This window comes from Leptodactylus fuscus, chromosome 2 (assembly GCF_031893055.1).
Source record: "Leptodactylus fuscus isolate aLepFus1 chromosome 2, aLepFus1.hap2, whole genome shotgun sequence".
Lineage (NCBI taxonomy): Eukaryota > Metazoa > Chordata > Amphibia > Anura > Leptodactylidae > Leptodactylus > Leptodactylus fuscus.
The window spans coordinates 26,479,139-26,501,737 of NC_134266.1; the positions used below are offsets into that span (position 1 = coordinate 26,479,139).

A 22,599-nucleotide genomic window follows, 5' to 3' on the forward strand; every position below is an offset into this window, starting at 1 on the left:
TCATTGAATTATAAAGGAGCAGACCTTGTACAACTGTAGGTATTGGCTACATGTTGGGAATGTACAGTATGTGGATCAGAGCCCTTATGGTTTCGATGATAGCCCTTCATCACATGCCTGACTTTACATAAAGACAATGCTGGAATTCTCACCTGATAAATAAAAATGGAGGTAATATTTAAAAATTGCTTTCTCAAAAACATACAGGGTTTGGGAAATGAAACTTATTTTAAAGCCTTGTATAGTGCATATTCTACCTATTGGTAAAGAAATAATAAAAAACAAAAAATTTCAATTGCGCCAGCAAATTAAAGCAGGCATCACAGCAGAAGGCAGAAGACCCTTTATTTCTCAAAGACAGAATTCAATGAGTCATTAAGATAATCGAAATTAAAAAAAAAAATCTATCTTCTCCGATAGAACTCTATAACCAAAATAATTCAAAACCAAAAATAAAAAAAGAAATTAAAAAAATTATGATTGGATGACGTTAATGATTTTTTTCCCCCTCCGTATCTCTGAAATTTTATATCTGGATTCTCTTTAGTTTTTTTTTTTTTTTTGTGTGTGTGTTTAGGGAAGTTCAAGTAAAATGTTCTCATGCACCAGATTGTACAAAAAATTTTGGTACAAATGTGACCGAAAAAAAAAAAAAATTAAGAACCCAAATCCTTTCAAGAGTTTGACATCCGGGAAGAGGCGATGAATGTTCTCTAGGTGATCCAAAGGAAAAATCAAAAGGAAACAAGAGAGTCTTTGCAGAGTTTTTGTAAATTTATCGTTTCAATGTTTTTGGCAATCTTTTTTTTTCTTTTTTTTAAATTATAAATGTTGGAATTCAGTAGAAAAAGGTAGCATTGATTTGCATTTTGTTGTATCTGTTAGTATTTACAAGCTTTTTTGTTGATGTTATACCAGGGTGTAAGATTTTGTGTAAGGGTTATTTCCTTTCAAGTGCCCCCGGGAGTCCAGCAGTGATTCCTGTGAACTGCTTATTTTTGCTGCCTGTCCAAGCTCTGTGGCCTCTCGTGGAGGTACCGGTGCAGCCGCCGCCGCCCCCGCACTGGGCTGCCACGACTGTACTTCACGTGCTGAAGGGTTCTCCATGGGGATTGGTTCCAGGACCGTGGGTCGCTTCAGGGTTCGGCTTTTCTGAGGTTCCAAGCAAGCCTGCCCTAAACCCAAGTCTCTGCTAGTTCCTGAAGCACCACGATTTAATAAAAAGTCCATTCTAAGGTATGGCGGCAAGTTCATCACATCACCTTTGGGAAAAAAAAAACAAAAACGTACAAATGTGAGAGAATAATAATAATAATAATAATAATAGGACAATACATTTGACAAGTAAAAACATCAAAACAAAAAAAAACATTCTTAAAGGCATTTTGAGAGTTTTGTTGTATTGAAATAGCGCCACCATTGTTCATAGGGCATGAGAGGTATTTCAGCTCTGCTCAAGTTACTAGGACTTGAATAATATGGATATACTTACAATTTTTATACTATTAAATCTTTATATTTCTGTTGTCTGTTCTTTAAGCCCTGTAAAAAGAGTGGATCAACCGGCACATGACCAGTATTAGCCAATAGAAGCTCGCAAGGCCCTCATGTTTAATAGCTTCACTGATATACACCATTATCAGAGAACAGCACTTGCTCTCTGTTATCAGTCATCTTCAGAAAATTGTATATATACTGTGAGAAAGTGAAGGGTGTGGTTTGGGAGGACAGATATGTTACAGCCAGGCAGCTAAAGATGGTTTGGTAAAAACCCACACCAGGGAGGTCCGCTGACTAATTAAGGCCTGTTATTAGGTTGTGTCTAAGTGCTAGGAGTAGTAGCACCACACTGACATGTGTGAACTGAACTCACAAACAAGGCACTGTGCCACCCATTTGAAGTTTAAAGAGCGAGAGTCTGGCAGCCAGGCTCCTGTATAGTCAGGGACCAGTTTCTTATGTTATAGTTAGTTCTCAGCCGAGAAGGTATTGTTTTGTTTGTTCCTTGGCAAAGGCAGTTTATGCACCACAAGTGAATAAATACTGAACTTGAGTGTAACCCAGTCTCTGAGTCCCTGTTTCCTGCACTGCTACCAAGCATCTACCTGAGTGGTTCCCCACAATACATACCTACAGTACTCGCTCACTGTTGTTCCCTGCTATCAGCCATTATTAGAGGATTGCATATAGACATATGATTTCAGTCATATCTACTGAAGAGGGGTGGCAGCTGGAAGTTATCTTCCTGACTTCGATGGGATCCTTTGGACCCACATTTTATACCCAGGCCATGCTGGGGACCTTTTTCTAGTTAATCTTTACATAATGGTCTTATACAAGTATGCAGATAATAATAGGTCTGGACTGTGAATGTGAAAACCAAATCAAACCAGTAGATATAGACCCGCTCTATACAATGTGATCGGACCCTGACATAAGGTGGGGAAGAGGGAGAAACTTCGGAAAATGAAGATGTAAAACCTAGCCGTATTCATGGGGGGGGGGGGGTGTCTGAATACATTATATAAGAATAGGATAATCCATCCTTGTCCAAAAAGTAGTGGTGGAGGCTCCCCCCCCAGAGTGTGTCAGTATCTGTTCTTAGGACCACCGGGGGTCTCAGTGGTTGGATCCTATAGACAGAGGGTACATAATTTTGGTAGCATAACCCCTTTAAAGTACTTAGTGATGGTCCCGATGGTTGGAGATTCATCACAGGATGAGACTTGGACTATCTGGAACAGCAATTTCCCTCTACACGACCTGTTCTCACCGCTAATTGGATTTTCATTTAAATACCATCCATCGCAACGTTTTATGAAATTGCTGATACTACGAGGAAGATTCCAGCTGCAGCCTCGGCTCACCCCCATGAATAAAACAGGATTTATCTGTCCCTTTCTGTTTCCAATTTGTTAAGGCACAATGGAGCTGAGCGATCTTGTTATCCAGACAAAGCTTTATTAAGTTTGGAGCAGGGATCATTGCCCCGCAGCTCTAATTACCTTCTTTCAGCATCGCAACATCTTATTACCAAAGAGAGTAAACCATGTCGCTGGATCAGTCAGCACTCCCACGTCTCTCAATAATTCATGGGTTAAAAAAATGAATTAACTGCATCGTGAAAGATGAAAAAAGGTGTCTGTGTCCTTAAAGGGAGGGTCACCAGAACCAGCATATCACCCCAGTCTGCAGATAGATAGGTTAGTATCACCAGAACCAGCATATCACCCCAGCCCCGCAGATAGATAGGTTACTGTCACCAGAACCAGCATATCACCCCAGTCTGCAGATAGATAGGTTAGTATCACCAGAACCAGCATATCACCCCAGTCTGCAGATAGATAGGTTAGTGTCACCAGAACCAGCATATCAGCCCAGCCCTGCAGATAGATAGGTTAGTGTCACCAGAACCAGCATATCAGACCAGCTCTGAAGATAGATAGGTTAGTGTCACCAGACCCAGCATATCACCCCAGCCCTGCAGATAGATAGGTTAGTGTTACCAGAACCAGCATATCACCCCAGTCCTGCAGATAGATAGGATAGTGTCACCAGAACCAGCATATCAGCCCAGCTCTGAAGATAGATAGGTTAGTGTCACCAGAACCAGCATATCACCCCAGCCCTGCAGATAGATAGGTTAGTGTCACCAGACCCAGTAAATTACCCCAGCCCTGCAGATAGATAGGTTAGTGTCACCAGAACCAGCATATCACCCCAGCCCACACAGATAGATAGGTTAGTCTCACCAGCATATCACCCCAGCCCTGCAGATAGATAGGTTAGAGTCACCAGAACCAGCATATCACCCCAGCCCTGCAAATAGGTTAGTGTCACCAGAACCAGAATATCACCCCAACCCTGCAGATAGATAGGTTAGTGTCACCAGAACCAGTATATCACCCCAGCCCTACAGATAGATAGGTTAGTGTCACCAGAACCAGCATATCACCCCAGCCCTGCAGATAGATAGGTTAGTGACACCAGAACCAGCATATCACCCCAGCCCTTCAGATAGATAGGTTAGTGTCACCAGAACCAGAATATCACCCCAACCCTGCAGATAGATAGGTTAGTGTCACCAGAACCAGTATATCACCCCAGCCCTACAGATAGATAGGTTAGTGTCACCAGAACCAGCATATCACCCCAGCCCTGCAGATAGATAGGTTAGTGACACCAGAACCAGCATATCACCCCAGCCCTTCAGATAGATAGGTTACTGTCACCAGAACTAGCATATCACCCCAACCCTGCAGATAGATAGGTTAGTGTCACCAGCATATCACCCCAGCCCTGCAGATAGATAGGTTAGTGTCACCAAAACCAGCATATCACTCCAGCCCTACAAATAGGTTAGTGTCACCAGAACCAGCATATCAACCAGCACTACAGATAGATAGGTTAGTGTCACCAGAACCAGAATATCACCCCAACCCTGCAGATAGATAGGTTAGTGTCACCAGAACCAGTATATCACCCCAGCCCTGCAGATAGATAGGTTAGTGACACCAGAACCAGCATATCACCCCAGTCCTTCAGATAGATAGGTTACTGTCACCAGAACCAGCATATCACCCCAACCCTGCAGATAGATAGGTTAGTGTCACCAGAACCAGCATATCATCCCAGCCCTACAGATAGATAGGTTAGTGTCACCAGAACCAGCATATCACCCAGCCCTGCAGATAGATAGGTTAGTGACACCAGAACCAGCATATCACCCCAGCCCTGCAGATAGATAGGTTAGTATCACCAGAACCAGCATATCATCCCAGCCCTACAGATAGATAGGTTAGTGTCACCAGAACCAGCATATCACCCAGCCCTGCAGATAGATAGGTTAGTGACACCAGAACCAGCATATCACCCCAGCCCTGCAGATAGATAGGTTAGTATCACCAGAACCAGCATATCACCCCAGCCCTGCAGATAGATAGGTTAGTATCACCAGAACCAGCATATCACCCCAGCCCACAGGTTATGGAATTCTTTGGGTGTCTGTTTACAGGTTCCAGTGATGATGTGTTGATACCAATGAGATCTTAATTGATGGCACTGATTGCTCAGGAACAGTGAGGCTACAGAAAAAAATGTAAAAGTATGCCAGAATCAATGGAGAAGCATCTATTAATAGATTATTCTCCATTGCTTCTCCATTGATTCTGGCACAATTGGAATTTTTTTCTAACCCCCACTGTTCCTGAGCAATCAGTGCCATTAATTTTAGTGCCTGATTAGATAATTGGGTTCTGTGCAGTACGGTGGGTGGAGTAACATTGCCTTACCTGTCTGAGACCACCCACTTGACTGTAGTGAGCCTAAGTAGCACATCAGACACCAAAATGAATGGCGCTGATTGCTGTGGAACGGTGGGGGCTAGAGAAAAAATTCCAACTGTGTCAAAATCAATAGAAGAGCCACGATTAAATGATGCCAAGAAAAGGAGAGGGTGGAGATCGCGAAACGTCCTCTTTAATACAGAACACTAATCCTGACCTTCTTGTATGCTATGTTGTTTATAACCCATTTTACATTTCAAAAACCGCATATATTCAAGATTCAATCAAAAATATTTGCCCATACGGCTGACCACATGATGGGTTGTGGAGAACCTTAACTTCACCGTCCATAAAATGGAAAACTAATTAAACGATGCGTCCGCTGAGCGGTGTAGTGCATTGTGTGGCCGGATTAGTCACGGCACTGAACGTCACCACTAACTGTGATAACAAATATCTGACACAAACACAACAGCGAAAAAGAAATTAGGATCAATTGTGCGTTCACCTGACATAAAATAAATTCCATTACATAGAATTCCTTAAAGGGACACAATCTAGAAACATGAAAAAAGTCTAAAAGCAGGAAAGACTATGTCTACTGGTCAGTCTGTGGTGTGAACAGTCCCTAAACAGCAGGGTCTATTTGGGTCCATGGGAAGGCAGATGTTGCTTCCGTCACCATATTCTCACCTTGGACTACTACATGTACCTCTATGAATGTATTTTTTAGGGGCTTGGAATAGGACATTGATTTGTGATCAATGGGGGTCCTAAACCCAGCGCCCACACCAATCAGCTCATTGAAGAGGCGGCAGCAATCAGCTGAGCACTACGCCTTCTTCACTTACGCACAGTGCCGTACAATTTGTAGTGGCTGTACTTGGTACCGAAGCACTGCCCCATTCTGAATGATGTGACTGATAAACATGAGCTGATCGGCAGGGTTTCTTCGAGCAGCCATGTTTTTCTAGTCCCATAGGCATGTGGCTTCTTCATCCATGGGCCAAAATTGATAGAAATAAGAAAAGCAGAGACATTCAGCTATTCTCGTCACTCTCCACAGACTCCTATATAGACAATGCCACGAAACAATGGGCATCTCCTCCCACATTGGCACTCCCTATCTGTGGGCCCACTTCTGATCATATAACATGCTGGGAACCAGTAGAATACCTCTAAGGGTAAGTTCACACAGGGTCTTTTGGTCAAGATTTTGAGGCGGATACAGCCTCAAAATCAATGGGAAATCAATGGGAGCCAGTCAGTTCTTTTTTTCCGGGACCGTTTCTTCCTCATTCGCCTCGCGAATTCGGCCTGAAGACACTCCATCCTCCTCACTAGGCCCATTCATTGGGCCTAATACGGAGCGGAGTACGCAACTGAATGCCGGTGCACTGCACCGGCATTTAGTCACGGCTACCCGTTTTTTGGTCCGGAACCTGAGGTGGCCTCCGCCTCAGGTTCCAGACCAAAAAACTCCATGTGAACCCGGCCTTAGACCAAAAATACTCCAGTCCTTACCTATAACCCAGGTGAAAAAGTAACTGACCCTTTTACAGTCTAAGTGGTCGCCTCTGACCAATATCCAGTCATACAGAAAACCCAAAAGGGCTGTTCTTACGGTACACATGGGGCCTTGGATTTTCCTCCTATACTACAGTACATAAAATTGACTAATTGTACATAATGTAATCCCCATAATGATATGTCTCTTCCTCCCACTCGGTGTCTCTTCGGCGGATCCTCTATTATTAGCACCGTCTTGTCACTACCACAATTACCGTACACCCCCTACTACCCGCTGTTTACTATGGAGCGAGATATAAATACCCGCCGCCAGCATATCCCGCAGTAATTATTTTTCCATGATGAAACTGTAAGGCTATTTTCTCTGACGGATTTCTATGTGAAATGTGAAATTATTAGATTTTGTTTTTCTCTTTTTTTTTCACATTGTAAAATAGATTAGTTTTAAGCTTTTGGCTTTTTCATCACGACTCCGGATCTCAGAGTGATCAGCTCGTAGGCCAAGAGCCGCTTCTATGAGATTACCCCGAGCGCGCAGACACTGGGATGCCACAAATGAGTAAATAAAAAGTATCTAAGACATCAAAACTTTTTTATTGCTTTTTGGTTTTGTTGTTTTTTTATAAAGAAATAAAAATAAAAAAAATTAAAAAATGATGTTAAGTGTCGGTGGGACTTATAAGGACAAGGCAGGGGTGGGGTTTAAGGAAAGTGGGTGGTGAAATGAGGACCAGGCAGGTAAATAACTATAACACGTGAATGTTAGCTATTGGGATTGAGCGATCGGGATCGGAAAAGATGGGATCCCGATCGGCGATCGAGCAAATTTCACGATCGCGATCAGCTGGAAAATGATCAGAAATCGGATTTTGAAATCTCAAGATTGGCTCAACCCTAAAAGTGACTTTTCCCATAGAGAAGCATTGACTAGGGTTGAGCGATCGGGAAAGATCGGATCCCGATCAGCGATTGAGCAAATTTCAAGATCGGGATCGGCTGGAAAATGATCGGAAATTGGATTTTAAAATCGATCCTGAAGTCTCAAGATCGGCTCAACCCTATTAGTTATGGATTATTTGGGGGGATGTAATTGTGACATGATGGAAGGAAGGACTGGGGATCCATTGCTCCTGTTACCCATTCCCTCGCAAAGATTTTTTGTGGTTTCTCCAAGTATATCTGGTTTTTCTGAAACGTTCAATATTCTTCAATCCAAGAAGTCAGAGCATGAATCAGAAATAATGTCTGTATTATTCCTGGCGGCTCGGAGAAAGTCATTGAAAAATCTGTAAAGAAGAAGAATTCTAGGCAGGCGAGGCACAAGATATAAATGCTGGCCATGTTTTACGATGAGCCGGAGAGGGCGATCAATGTGTCATCGGGCAGGAGAGCCATTGTGCCATAACAAATACTGACTTATTACATGTGATCATAAACTGCTTCACGAGGGAACTTCTCCGAAGCTGGCAGGCAGGGAACAAAGGGAACAAAATCCCGTAATTCTAGGTCTGGAGAAAGACTGCCTTGTTATTAAGTCGATGGGAGCTACACAAGACGGAGGACGAGATCTGCTCGGAATTTCAAGATATTAAAACCATAATTTTTGCATTCGATATTAACAAGGAGAGAACTGGGAGAACACGTGAGGCCTCGATAATGAAGTTATCTTGGAGCGTTCACATCGACACCATATATCTCAATGTTCCCGAGCAGGAATTAAGATGTCTGAGGACGTGCAGTTCGGCACAAGTCACATTGCAATGAATTTATAGGGTCTGTCTTGGCATCGAAGATGAAGGGGGTTCTTAGGATGGGACAGGATGTCTGCCTCATGTGGTGTCCAGTCTTCTGCCCTAGAGGACATTCCGGAAAATGCATATGTGACTGGAGAAGGTTACGGCCAGTCAGATATATTCCCAACAGTGACCCCTACAGGAGAAAGGTAGTATTTCAAGGTGACCATTCAGATGTAATAAAAGGCCCGACTCCAAGAGAACCTAAGTCGTTCTTAGAAAGTGACTCTCCACTCTGACTCACAAAGTGGGGTCTTAAGTAAGGAACCCCTGCCAGATATACATCCTAACAGGGTATATGGATGGTGGTTGTCTATATGAGACAACTCCTTTTTGATATGACATCATTTGCGATCTGTCGGAGTCCATTGCCACCCTTTGCCATCTGTACGTGCGGCGGGGTCCCTTAGATCTCCTGATCACTAAAAGTCCTAAAGTAATGGATCCCCAAGGATTACACTATGAATAGGCCATCAATGTGTATTCATGGGAACTCAATTAAAAGAGGTCCATAAAAGGGGTGCTAAGGGTAACAGCTGCAGTGGTCCATGGTGTGTAGGGGTCTACTTGTTCACATGATACCATACTAAAGTTCATTATACTGTATGGGAACTACTGAGGTCCATTATACACTGTGGGGATCACTGTAGAACATTACACCATCTGGTGACCACTTGAGAGACCAGACACTGTGTGAGTGGAATTGGAGACCATTATACTGTTTGGAAACTACGAGGGAGAATTATACTGTGTGTGGTCTACCGGGGAGCACTATAGTGAGTGTGGGCCACTATGGTGTATTATAATGTGTGAGGGGCTACTGGGAACCATTATAGTGTGTGTAGACCATTAGGGTGTATTATAATGTGTGGGGTCTACTAGGGAGCACTATAGTGTGTGTGGACTACTAGGGTGTATTATAATGTGTGGGGGCTACTGGGGAGCACTATAGTGTGTGTGGGCCACTAGAGTTTATTATAATGTGTGGGGTCTACTGGGGAGCACTATAGTGTGTGTGGGCCACTAGAGTTTATTATAATGTGTGGGGTCTACTGGGGAGCACTATAGTGTGTGTGGGCCACTAGAGTGTATTATAATGTGTGGGGTCTACTAGGGAGCACTATAGTGTGTGTGGACCTCTAGGGTGTATTATAATGTGTGGGGGTATACTGGGGAGCACTATAGTGTGTGTGGGTCACTAGGGTATATTATAATGTATGGGGTCTACTGGGGAGCACTATAGTGTGTGTGGGCCACTAGAGTGTATTATAATGTGTGGGGGACTACTGGGGAGCATTACACTATGTGGAAGACACGGGGACCATTACACCGTATGGAAGCCACTGTGGAGAATTATACTGTGCGGAGGTTACTGGGGAGCATAATACTCTTTGGTGCCACTAGGGTATATTATAATGTGCGGGGAACCACAGGGGAGCATTATACTATGTTGAGGCACTACCACCACTGATGGTGCAGACTATTTTTCGAGGGGGAGGGAGTAACCTGAGGTAGTCTGAGAACTCTAATTATTCAGCCCACTCTGAATTCTTCCCACCTGCCCAGTTTTTGCAGGACTGTCCCTATATGAAGTAATGCAGGCCCACAGAATCCCGTTTAACCTGACCGCATCAGTAATCCTAATCCCACACAATTCATCTCTGCAGAGCCCGAGCCATACTATTATTTTTTAAATGAAAGGATATGTCTTTAAAGGGGTCGAGAACCCGATCGCAGTGTGTTTGCTTGTTTGTCAGCGCTGTCTTTGGCAGGACAGACAATCTCTCCACACTTGTCCAGGTGAACATGGAACAATGGTGGATACATAATACATGAGGGGTAGAGCGTCGCCCTCCTGCCACCATCTGATTCCCACTTCATGTATCTTTAAAGGCGGCAGATAATGATCTTCTCATCATCTGGTGGAACAGTCTGAACCCAAGACATCTCACCTCTCTTCACCGGCTTTCTAGGACTCCTCAGGAAATCCGAAGATAAAAAAAAAGTAGAACACATTGATCTGGCAAACGACATGTCAGACGGAGGATATCCCAGAGTGCTCCGAGGAAGTCCAGCAAGGGAGAATCTCGAGAATATCTAAGACTTCATGTATAACCTCAACATTACTCAGAAAACTAATCTCTGTCTTCCTGCCTCATGTCCAGTGTCTCCATTATCTAATTATTTCTCTTACTTGTATCGCACCAACATATCCCACAGCACTTACACCATCCCATAGGGGGCGCCCAATCTACATTTCCTATAAGTATGTCTTTGGAGTGTGGGAGGAAACCAAGGCAAACATGGGGAGAACATACAAGATCCATGCGAGGTGGTCAGATTTGAATCCAGGACTCCACAGATAACCACTGAGCCACCGTATCTATCTATCTATCTATCTATCTATCTATCTATCTATCTATCTATCCATCCATCTATCCAATATCTATCTCTCTCTCTCCAAAAAACTGTTGGGACACCAAAGAGTATGTGGTGAAAAAAGTGAAGGAGGTTTATTGCCTCATGTTGCGACGTTTCGGCTCAAAGAGCCTGTTTCAAGCATATATTTACAGTGTTGGCCAAAAGTACTGGCACCCCTGCAATTCTGTCAGATAATACTAATTTTCTTCCAGAAAATGATTGCAATCACAAATTCTTTGGTATTATTATCTTCATTTAATTTGTCTTCAATGGAAAACCACAAAAAGAATTGGCAAAAAGCCAAATTGGATATAATTCCACAGCAAACATAAAAAAGGGGGTGGACAAAAGTATTGGCACTGTTTGAAAAATCATGTGATGCTTCTCTAATTTGTGTAATTAACAGCACCTGTTACTTACCTGAGGCACCTAACAGGTGGTGGCAATAACTAAATCACACTTGCAGCCAGATGAAATGGATTAAAATTGACTCAACCTCTGTCCTGTGTCCTTGTGTGTACCACATTGAGCATGGAGAAAAGAAAGAAGACCAAAGAACTGTCTGAGGACTTGAGAAGCAAAATTGTGAGGAAGCATGAGCAATCTCAAGGCTACAAGTCCATCTCCAAAGACCTGAATGTTCCTGTGTCTACCGTGCGCAGTGTCATCAAGAAGTGTAAAGCCCATGGCACTGTGGCTAACCTCCCTAGATGTGGACGGAAAGGAAAAATTGTCGAGAAATTTCAACGCAAGATTGTGCGGATGGTGGATAAAGAACCTCGACTAACATCCAAACAAGTTCAAGCTGCCCTGCAGTATGAGGGTACAACAGTGTCACCCCGTACTATCCGTCAGCGTCTGAATGAAAAGGGACTGTATGGTAGGAGACCCAGGAAGACCCCACTTCTTACCCAGAGACAGAGAAAAGCCAGGCTGGAGTTTGCCAAAACTTACCTGAGAAAGCCAAAAACGTTTTGGAAGAATGTTCTCTGGTCAGATGAGACAAAAGTAGGAAAAGGCCTCAACATAGAGTTTACAGGAAAAAAAAAAAAAAGAGGCCTTCAAAGAAAAGAAGACGGTCCCTACAGTCAAACATGGCGGAGGTTCCCTGATGTTTTGGGGTTGCTTTGCTGCCTCTACCACTGGACTGCTTGACCGTGTGCATGGCATTATGAAGTCTGAAGACTACCAACACATTGTGCAGAATAATGTAGGGTCCAGTGTAAGAAAGCCGGGTCTCCCTCAGAGGTCAGGGGTCTTCCAGCAGGACAATGACCCAAAACACACTTCAGGTCAGCACTAGAAAATGGTTTGAGAGAAAGCCCTGGAGACTTGTAAAGTGGCAGCAATGAGTCCAGCCCTGAATCCCATAGAACACCTGTGGGGGAGGAGAGATCTCTTGGTGGCAGTTTGGAGAAGGCCCCCTTCACATCTCAGGGGGGACCTGGAGCAGTTTGCCAAAGAAGAATGGTCTAAAATTCCAGCAGAGCCTTGTAAGAAACTCATTGCTGGTTACCGGAAGCGGTTGTGCGCAGTTATTGTGTCTAAAGGTTGTGCTACCAAGTATTAGGCTGAGGGGGCCAGTACTTCTGTCCGGCCCATTTTTGGAGTTTTGTGTAAAATGATCAATGATTTGGCTTTTTTTTCATTCTCTTTTGTGTTTTTTCATTGCAAGCAAAATAAATGAAGATATTACCAAAGAGTTTGTGCTTGCAATCATTTTCTGGAAGAAACTGAGTATTATCTGACAGAACTGCAGGGGGGCCAATACTTTTGGCCAACACTCTATCTATCTATCTATCTATCTATCTATCTATCTATCTATCTATCTATCTATCTATCTATCTATCTATCTATCTATCCATCCATCCATCCATCCATCCATCCATCTATCTCATATCTATTCCAGTTTAGTGATATAACAATCCACTAGCTCACACACTGACATTACTAACTTGGGTGTGAGGTTACCTGCGCTACAGATCAGGGTGTATGATAACACAAGGGGTTAAGCTGCGGCACATTACACTACAGCACAGATGGTGCCCGCAGGCTCAGGTAATTATTTTCATAAAATTCTTTCTTTTTTAAGTCTGTACAAGATATAAAGTTACCCAGGCATGGTAAAGGCAAACAAAAGTCCTTATACTGCAAATCCAGTGTCTGCTGCCAAAAGACTTTATATTCTAAAATCTTTTGTTACCGTGAAGGTCCTGAAACCGAGCCATTTATATTATCATACTTTATATAGACATCAAGAAGAGAGTAGTGAGGAGAGGACAGAGACGAGAGAAACTGCACTGATCAGTCCTATAGAGAGATACTTTATAATACTACAACCCCCAACATGACCGACCACTATTATACTCTATATATAGAGAACTACAACCCCCAACATGACCGACCACCGGACAGGACAACATTACAATTCTATTATACTCTATATATGGAGGACTACAACCCCCAACATGGCCATAATCTACTGTAATTATATTATACATATGCTCTACAACCCCCAACATGGCCATAATATACTGTAATTTTATTATACATATGCTCTACAACCCCCAACATGACCGTCCACTATTATAATATATATAGAGAGAACTACAACCCCCAACTTGACAGTAATACAGTTCTATTTATATCCCCCTCCCCTGGTGCTCGCCCCGGGATTTAACTAACCATGAAGTGCAGATATTTAGTCAGCGCCATCAGGCCCGCGCAGCCACTTAGGGGTCATTTCCTTCAGGAAAGTTCACAGCTTGGGAAAAATCGGATTTCCTTCCATGTGCGGTAATGACCTGTCTAATGTGATGGATACGACTCTCTGTGCACCGTCCACTGTGGCCCCCGGAGAAGTTAGCTGCTCCCGTCTTTTCTTGCCTCCTCCTCTATCTCTGGCCATAAACTGCACATGCCCTCCATCCTATATCCATCCCGTATACTCACAGTGCCCGAACACCCCACAACATCACAGGCCTGACATTCATTGTTTTCCTGATACAGAGTTCCAAATCTCCTGCACAGACATACCAGTAAATTATAATATTCTCTCTGCCTGCAGCCACCACTAGGGGGAGCTTACTGAATACTGTCTAGAAAATATGCTGAATTCAGTGATCAATAAGTATGCGGTCAGCGCCTCCTGGTGACTGCTACAAGCAGAGAGAACTTTCCTAGTAGATACTGTAATGGTCACATGATTTTTTTCAGAAGTATTATATGCTCCACAGTGATCCCACACAGTATTATATGCTCCACAGTGACTCCACACAGTATTATATGCTTCACAGTGACTCCACACAGTATTATATGCTCCACAGTAACTCCACACAGTATTATATACTCCACAGTGACTCCACACAGTATTATATGCTCCACAGTGACCCCGCACAGTATTATATGCTTCACGGTGACTCCACAGAGTATTATATGCTCCACAGTAATCCCACACAGTATTATATGCTCCACAGTGACCCCACACAGTAATATATGCTCCCAAGAGCTCCCATACAGTATAATATGCTCTCAAGAGTCCCTCCCCCTAATGCCAGTGCTATTATTATACTCTGGTGACTGAGGAGACCCCAGAGTATAATAAGTAGAGGCCCAAGGAAATTAAACAAATATAACAAACACTTATACTCACCTTACATCACTTCTCCGGGGCATCCTCGATCCGTCCGACTGTCTTTAGCATCTTCCTTGGTCCTCTTCTACATGGCAACTTAGGTTGTGTTCTCCAGATGTCACTGCTGGGGCCTGTGATTGGGCCTGAGCGGTCACATGGGGCACAATGACATCATTACACCAATCACAGGTCCCCGACAGTGACATCTGGGGCACATGACCTCAGTCACAGGCAGAAGAACCCTGGGGGATGCTGAGCTCAGGAGAAGTGAGTATAAGCATTTTTTTTTTATTTTTAATCATCTTCCCTAGGCTGGCATCTATTGGAACGGGGCCATTAACAACATGTATAGTGGTTGGGAAACCAGGCTTTCCCCGACTGCTATCATGGTGATCCGGGGCCCTCGACCATTTCCAGCAGGCTGCGGGCACCGTACCCCTCCGGGCCTGGTCGCGGTCACATCCTTACAACTGCAATTGTTACACCACTGACGGTATACCTCCATGTCCTGCTGTATCTCACCTTGTATCTAGGCTATAGGTGCCAACAGGTCATAGAGTTTACTCCCAATTATCCAGTTTCCCCAATAACCTTCTTTCATGGTCATAATAATGTGGTCACTTCCATAGATTATCATTACATCACAAGGAGGAAATTCTCCCGGACATCAACCAGTTCTTGGGGCAGGATTTTTTAATAAGTGTGTATATACTGTCTATATATATATATATGTATATATATATATATATATATATATATATATATATATGTTATAAAAGAATATTCCAACTAAAAGTGATACACAAGGACACAAGAATTGGCGCCCTCTACAGGCATTCGATGGGTTAATCCTTTATCTATTTCTATCAGTGATATAACTGTGTTTTTTTAGCTCTCCCTGGAGACCAAACCACCTAAAACAGGATCAGTACTAGAGAGCTGCTAAGCATATTGGAATCCATAAAACCGCTCTATAAGAATTTTCGCACTCACTGGGGACAGAACTAGGCCCCTCAGAAAGAATCTGAGCGAGAGAGGAATCCATTAACTAGTAAGAAAATGAAGTGCAATCGATGAGGAGCAACACAACGGGAGCGGAGAAAGTATATGTGAGTGGTAGAGATAACAGTAATAGTACGGCCATACAGTACACAAATCATACAGCTATATAGTATATACATAATACAACCATACAATACACAAATAATACAACCATACATAATACTGTAAAAATAATACAGCCATACATTATACAAATAATACAACCACACATAATACTGTACAAACAATACAGCCATACATTATACAAATACAACCATACATAATACTATACGAATAATACAGCCATACATTGTACAAATAATACAACCACACATAATACTGTACAAATTATACAGCCATACATTATACAAATAATACAACCACACATAATACTGTACAAATAATACAGCCATACATTATACAAATAATACAACCACACATAATACTGTACAAATAATACAGCCATACATTATACAAACAATACAACCACACATAATACTGTACAAATAATACAGCCATACATTATACAAATAATACAACCACACATAATACTGTACAAATAATACAGCCATACATTATACAAACAATACAACCACACATAATACTGTACAAATAATACAGCCATACATTATACAAACAATACAACCACACATAATACTGTACAAATAATACAGCCATACATTACACAAATAATACAACCATATATAATACTATACGAATAATACAGCCATACATTATACAAATAATACAAGCATACATAATACTGTACAAATAATACAGCCATACATTATACAAATAATACAATCACACATAATACTGTACAAATAATACAGCCATACATTATACAAATAATACAACCACACATAATACTGTACAAATAATACAGCCATACATTATACAAATAATACAACCACACATAATAGTGTACAAATACAGCCATACATTATACAAATAATACAACCATACATAATACTATACAAATAATACAGCCATACATTAAACAAATAATACATCCACACATAATACTGTACAAATAATACAGCCATACATTATACAAATAATACAACCACACATCATACTGTACAAATAATACAGCCATACAGTATACAAATAATGCAACCATACAGTATACGAATAAAACAGTCATACAGTATACAAATAATACAACCATACTTTATACTGTACAAATACAATCATATATTATACTGTAAAAAAATAAAACCATACAGTACACACATAATACAGCCATACAGTATACAAATAACACAATTATACACTATACAAATAATGTAGCCATACATTGTACTGTACAAATAATATCATATATTATACAGTACAAATACTACAATCATACAGTACATAAACAATACAGCCATACACTATACAAATAATACAGCCATATAGTATACAAATACTCCAAAAGCACATTATACAAATAAAACAGTCATACAGTATGTAATACAACCATACAGTATACAAATAATACAGCCATACACTATGTGATCAAAAGTATCTGGACACCTGGCTGAGAATGACTTACAAGTTGGTGGCGCCCTCCATCGGTAATGCTGGATACAATATGGTGTTGGCCCACCCTTAACCTTGATGACGGCTTCCACTCTCGCAGGCAGACATTCAATCAGGTGCTGGAAGGTTTCTTGGGGAATGGCAGCCCATTCTTCACGGAGAGCTGCACTGAGGAGAGGTATCGATGTAGGTCGGTGAGGCCTGGCATGAAGTCGGCGTTCCAAAACATCCCAAAGGTGTTCTATAGGATTCAAGTCAGGACTGTGTGCAGGCCAGTCCATTACAGAGATGTTATTGTCGTGTAACCACTCCGCCACAGGCCGTGCAGTATGAGCAGGTGTTCGATCGTGTTGTAAGATGCAATCGCCATCCCCAAATTGCTCCTCAACAGTGGGAAGCAAGAATGTATTTAAAACATCAATGTAGGCCTGTGCTGTGATAGTGCCACGCAAAACAACAAGGGGTGCAAGCCCCCTCCATTACCGATGGAGGGCGCCACGAACTTGTAAGTCATTTTCAGCCAGGTGTCTGGATATTTTTGATCACATAGTGTACATTTGACAAATAATACAGCCATACAGTGCCCAAATAACCATACAGTGCTCAAAAAATACAACCATACAGTATATAAATAACCATACAGTACCCAAATAATACCACCATATAGTACAGAGATAATACAACCGTACAGTATACAAATAACCATATAATGCCCAAATAATACAATATTAAAGTGTGGTCGTTGCTTCTGTTAGTATTGGTGTTATGATGGATCCATTGTATTACAGATCTAGTAGATCTATCGGCTGCCAGAATCAATATGATCAGCAGTGCAGGCTCTGAGTGGTCATGCCATCAGGAATACTGGCGCCACCTATAGTTGTGTTAGGTAATCGACCCCTTGAGGAAATTACTGAGCACTGTTTATTATTTTACTCCATGTATAAACAGAATACAGTAAGATGCTGAGCTCCCCCTAGTGGTGGCTCTAGGTAGTCACAATGTTATCCTTTTACCCTAGGTCTATGTAGATGATTTGGGGCTTTGTAACAGGGAAAACTGAATTTGAAAGCTCTATTAGGAAATAATTCAGGACAGAGAGCCTGACCTATGGTCAAACCCACAATGGAGGACATTCACTTTAAATTTTAGTTTCATAGTCCCTTAAATAAAACCTTAGCACAGCCTGGGGCGACACAATTGGCGGCCACAGGCTACCCCGGTGCTCCGCAGTGCTCCTAACTCTACTGTCAGTAGATATAGCGGATACCCGGCATCTGCCAGACACAATTACAAAAGCATGAAATTAAAATGAGACTTTTTTTGGACCAACTAAAAAAAAAAAAAAAAATTTAAAAATCCCGGAATATAATAAAAAGCAGAGGTGTCCTGATGTTAAGGCGTTAAATATGCCGCTTGTCAGACCATTTGATGCTTGGTTGCTTTCCTGACAAGTAAAAAGCGGCAGAATTTTGTTTCCACAACATTTCTTGTTATGAAAATCCTCAGGTCTAAAAATATCCCTGAGCTGCCGGCCGCCTCTCGCTGACAGGTAAATCGCATGTGTCGGCACAATGGAACGGACGGATTGTTCTGAGGGAGTCTCGAAAATGTCACCCTCCGATTCTGCCCATTGTTTACACACAGAGGTGAGCGGACAAATAAAGAAAGCCTATAGTGGCTGTAAATAGTGAGTGCGGCGCCTGCAGAGTCCCCCTTTAGGAGGACTAGAGGGTTTCAGCCGCTGCCAAAAACATGGAATAATTCCTACACAGCCCAATATAAAACAACCAAAATTGGGACAGTTACGACCCACCCTAAATACATAAACATAGACCCTGCTCCAGGTTTGAGCCCTTGAGGGACAGAGCCTCAGTTGGCACCTTCACGGCAACAGCAGTGCGATCCTCTAAAGACTGTCGCAACATAAAGGGTCCAGAGATTTTTTTTGCCGTGGTACACCTGCTGGAATTGCAGTAAGGCTCCATTCACACAGAGTAACGTTGGCGTTTTTTTGTGCTTATTTTGTGCTTATTTTGGCACATACGCGGCGTATTCGCGGCGCTACGCGCCAAAATAAGCACATAAAACGCCAACGTTACTCTGTGTGAATGGAGCCTATAATAGCCCCATTAGGCCCCCACACAGTATAATGGGCCCTTATTATGGATCAACATAATATAATGGCCCCATATGTCCCAACACAGTATAAGGGGCCCCTTACTATGGCCCACACACTACAATGATCCTTTTTGCTCCCACACAGTAAAAGGGATTTCTTATGCCTCCATGTAGTATAATGTCCCCCTTATGCCTCCATGTAGTATAATGCCCCCCTTATGCCTCCATGTAGTATAATGCCCCCCTTATGCCTCCATGTAGTATAATGGCCCCCTTATGCCTCCATGTATAATATAATGCACCACTTATGTCTTCATGCAGTATAAATGCCAACTTATGCCTCCATCTAAAATAATTTCCCTCCATGTAGTATAATGGCCCCATATGCCCACACACAGTATAATGGGTCCCTTAAACACAATGCAGTATAAGGACCTTCTTATACCCTCATGCTGTATAATGGTCCACCTTATGATCCCTGCCGTATCTTTTGGATAGGAACGAAAGTCACTGGTAGTAGTAAACCCCTTTAAGTACCCATAGTCCTTTGGAAATGTGCAGAAGAGGAATTAGTATAAAAGGAACATTCAGCCCACTAAAGGAAATAGCAAGACCTCTTTCCCCTCTGCTGGGCCTCATAAACTTGGCAGGAAATTGGGCCTGTTGGGAGATCTTTTGATGGGCGGGTGGACCCTGACTCAGACTTATTTCGGTGGTATCCATCATCATTAATTGGGGTATCCATCATTTGTAATGGGCCTAGATGGTGTGATGAGATGGAGGACAATGGTAGGCAGGTTAGGTGGATGGTGGAAGAGGTTGTGATCAAAATGACCAGAAACTAAAGTTGTAGCCACCATCTGAAACAAGTCTGTGTATGATGGAGAAGCAGTCTACTGTATAGCAGACAGTGACCACTGAAGAATACACATCTACATTTACTGAAATGGTGTCTCCAAGACAGGAAGTCATGCGAGTACCAAGTGACCTGAAGTATCTCAGCCTGAAGAAGGCCCAAATGCACTTACCTGGCCGATGTGCCTTTGGCGCTGCCATATTTTGCACCTTTCCACCGTCGAGAGGTTTAGGGGGTGATGCAGTAAACCTGCATATCCCGGACTCTGATGGTGTGCTAGAGGTCAGACTGTCCGTATACTCATTAGTCCCTGCAGTCAGTTGCTCTGATGACGTGTCTGATATGAAGCATTCTGTGATGGTGAATTTGGCGTGTCGCAGTTGCTCCTCCATTTTTGCGTGCTCGTAGGCTCTTGCCAACTCTTCGTAAGTGGACGAGGCACTTTCTGTAGAGACCATGCTGCTCCTTGCTCGGTCTGGAAGTAAAGCACACATGGCAATGAGATCACGGACTACAAAGTACCTTCAGTAAAATATACTATACAAGCCAGCCACGGGTATGGGATTGTATAGGGGTAGAGTGGGCATAATGGTGAGTGTGTACAGAGCGCAGGGGTAGAGTGGGCATAATGGTGAGTGTGTACAGAGCGCAACAGCCAATGTGGAGCACTGTCCATTGTAATGGGACAAGGTGCTGTTACCTGTGCACTGCATACAGAGGGTAGGTGATATATACACATACCTCTCCGGTTAGGTGTACAGGCAGCAGCTCCAGGCTCCTAGACGGCCCAGTACTGGATGATCAACGGCTCGGTACTGGTCCGCAGCCCTGTCGTTGGGAACCTCTGATCTTAATATCATTGAATAAGAATATTTAATCTTAGTGGATTTGACCACTGGGCCCCCCAATGATCATGAGACGTTGGCACCCATTTTTCTTGCATGGAGCGGCTAGCTGAGTAGGGTTGAGCCGATCTTGAGATTTCAGGATCGTTTTTAAAATCCGATTTTCGATCATTTTCCAGCCGGTACCGATCATGAAATTTTCTCGATCACTGATCGGAAACCGATCTTTCCCGATCCCAATTGCTCAACCCTAAATGCAATAAGTCATAGGTGGGGTTGAGCTGATCTTGAGATTTCAGGATCGTTTCTAAAATCCGATTTTTGATCATTTTCCAGCCGATCGGGATCCGATCTTTCCCGATCCCGATCGCTCAACCCTATAGCTGAGCATGTACACTGTTGCTCCATTCAATCCCTAGCAGAGGCAACTGAATAAGGTGCCCACAGAAGTGAAGAAGTGACCGCACACATGAGACCACTACTCCATTTAATGGGGACACAAGGGGTGCCCATTCTTTGGTGCATGCCCTTTCATTGCCCTCGGAATGAGCCCTAATTTACATTGCCCCCAATTTAGTAGAATGTAACATCTGATGCTCCAGAATCCTCCATGCTGACTGCCTCCTAATGAAGATACAATGTACATTCATGTAAGTAAGCCGCATAATGCAATCGATACGGGAGCGGCGGGCGGAGGCCGTAAACATGAAATCTTAATCTATACGATTTTTAATTGCTTTATCATCCTCGCTAATATTAAGGCAATTTCTCATCGGGTAAGTGGCTTACAAGAAAATCAATTGTTGTTCCTTGTAATCCCTTTATTGGCTTAGGCCGTATTTCAATTGGGAAATCACCTCGACGTTCTACATTTACATTCGGGATCCTGGCAGCGGTGCTTGGGAGGAGGAGCAGCGCCCCCCAACGTGACAGGACCTTTCCGAAATATCCCATGTAACGGATTGAGTCTGGGGACAAAGCAATTCAGAGGCACAGAAATAATCCCGCATCTGCCGCTAATAGAGTTTCTAATCTAGTTTTGTTGGAGGGACCGATAAATGAAGTTACCATAGGAACGGCGATGTCACAGGCTGCAGGAATCCGAGGAGACGCGCCTCATCTGCACAGACGTCAGGATTTCTGTATCTGCGGATTATTATGGGCTTATACCGGGATGGCATTAGTAAGGCTGGCATAGGACGGGCACGTGAGGTGGCGGGCATCAGATCATTAAAGGGGCGGTCTACGCTCACTGATCTGAACCTAAAGGTCAACTCGGGCTCTACAACACCCAGCGCACCCATGTGTTATCTGGATGGTTCACAACTTTAAAAATTACAAGGGGTACATATCCCCTCCCCCCCCTTCAATATGACTTTCTTTTCACCCTCAGACATCTGAAGAGGAAACCAGTGAAGTTTCCCAAATAATGTCCATGTCTGAGATGTGGCTGAATTGTGGTTTGCTGTCACAAAAAATACAAAAATCGGGACAAAATGCGGTGTTTTTTTGTGAAATTACCACAAACCGGCAATAAACTGTGATG

The 22,599-nt window shown here is 42.9% G+C and overlaps 1 protein-coding gene across 3 annotated transcripts in view; it reads right to left on the reverse strand.

Annotated features, from left to right (window-relative positions):
* Positions 1 to 500: 500 nt before the first annotated feature.
* Positions 501 to 22,599, reverse strand: part of DSCAM (DS cell adhesion molecule) — a 338,268-nt gene continuing 316,169 nt past the window's right edge. For all 3 annotated transcript variants that reach the window (XM_075263534.1, XM_075263535.1, XM_075263532.1), the window contains 2 exons: positions 20,381 to 20,683; positions 501 to 1,262 (listed from right to left, as the gene is read on the reverse strand). In XM_075263534.1, coding sequence (XP_075119635.1) covers positions 910 to 1,262; positions 20,381 to 20,683 — 656 coding nt within the window. In that variant the 3' untranslated portion in view covers positions 501 to 909. The remainder of the gene's footprint in view (positions 1,263 to 20,380; positions 20,684 to 22,599) is intronic.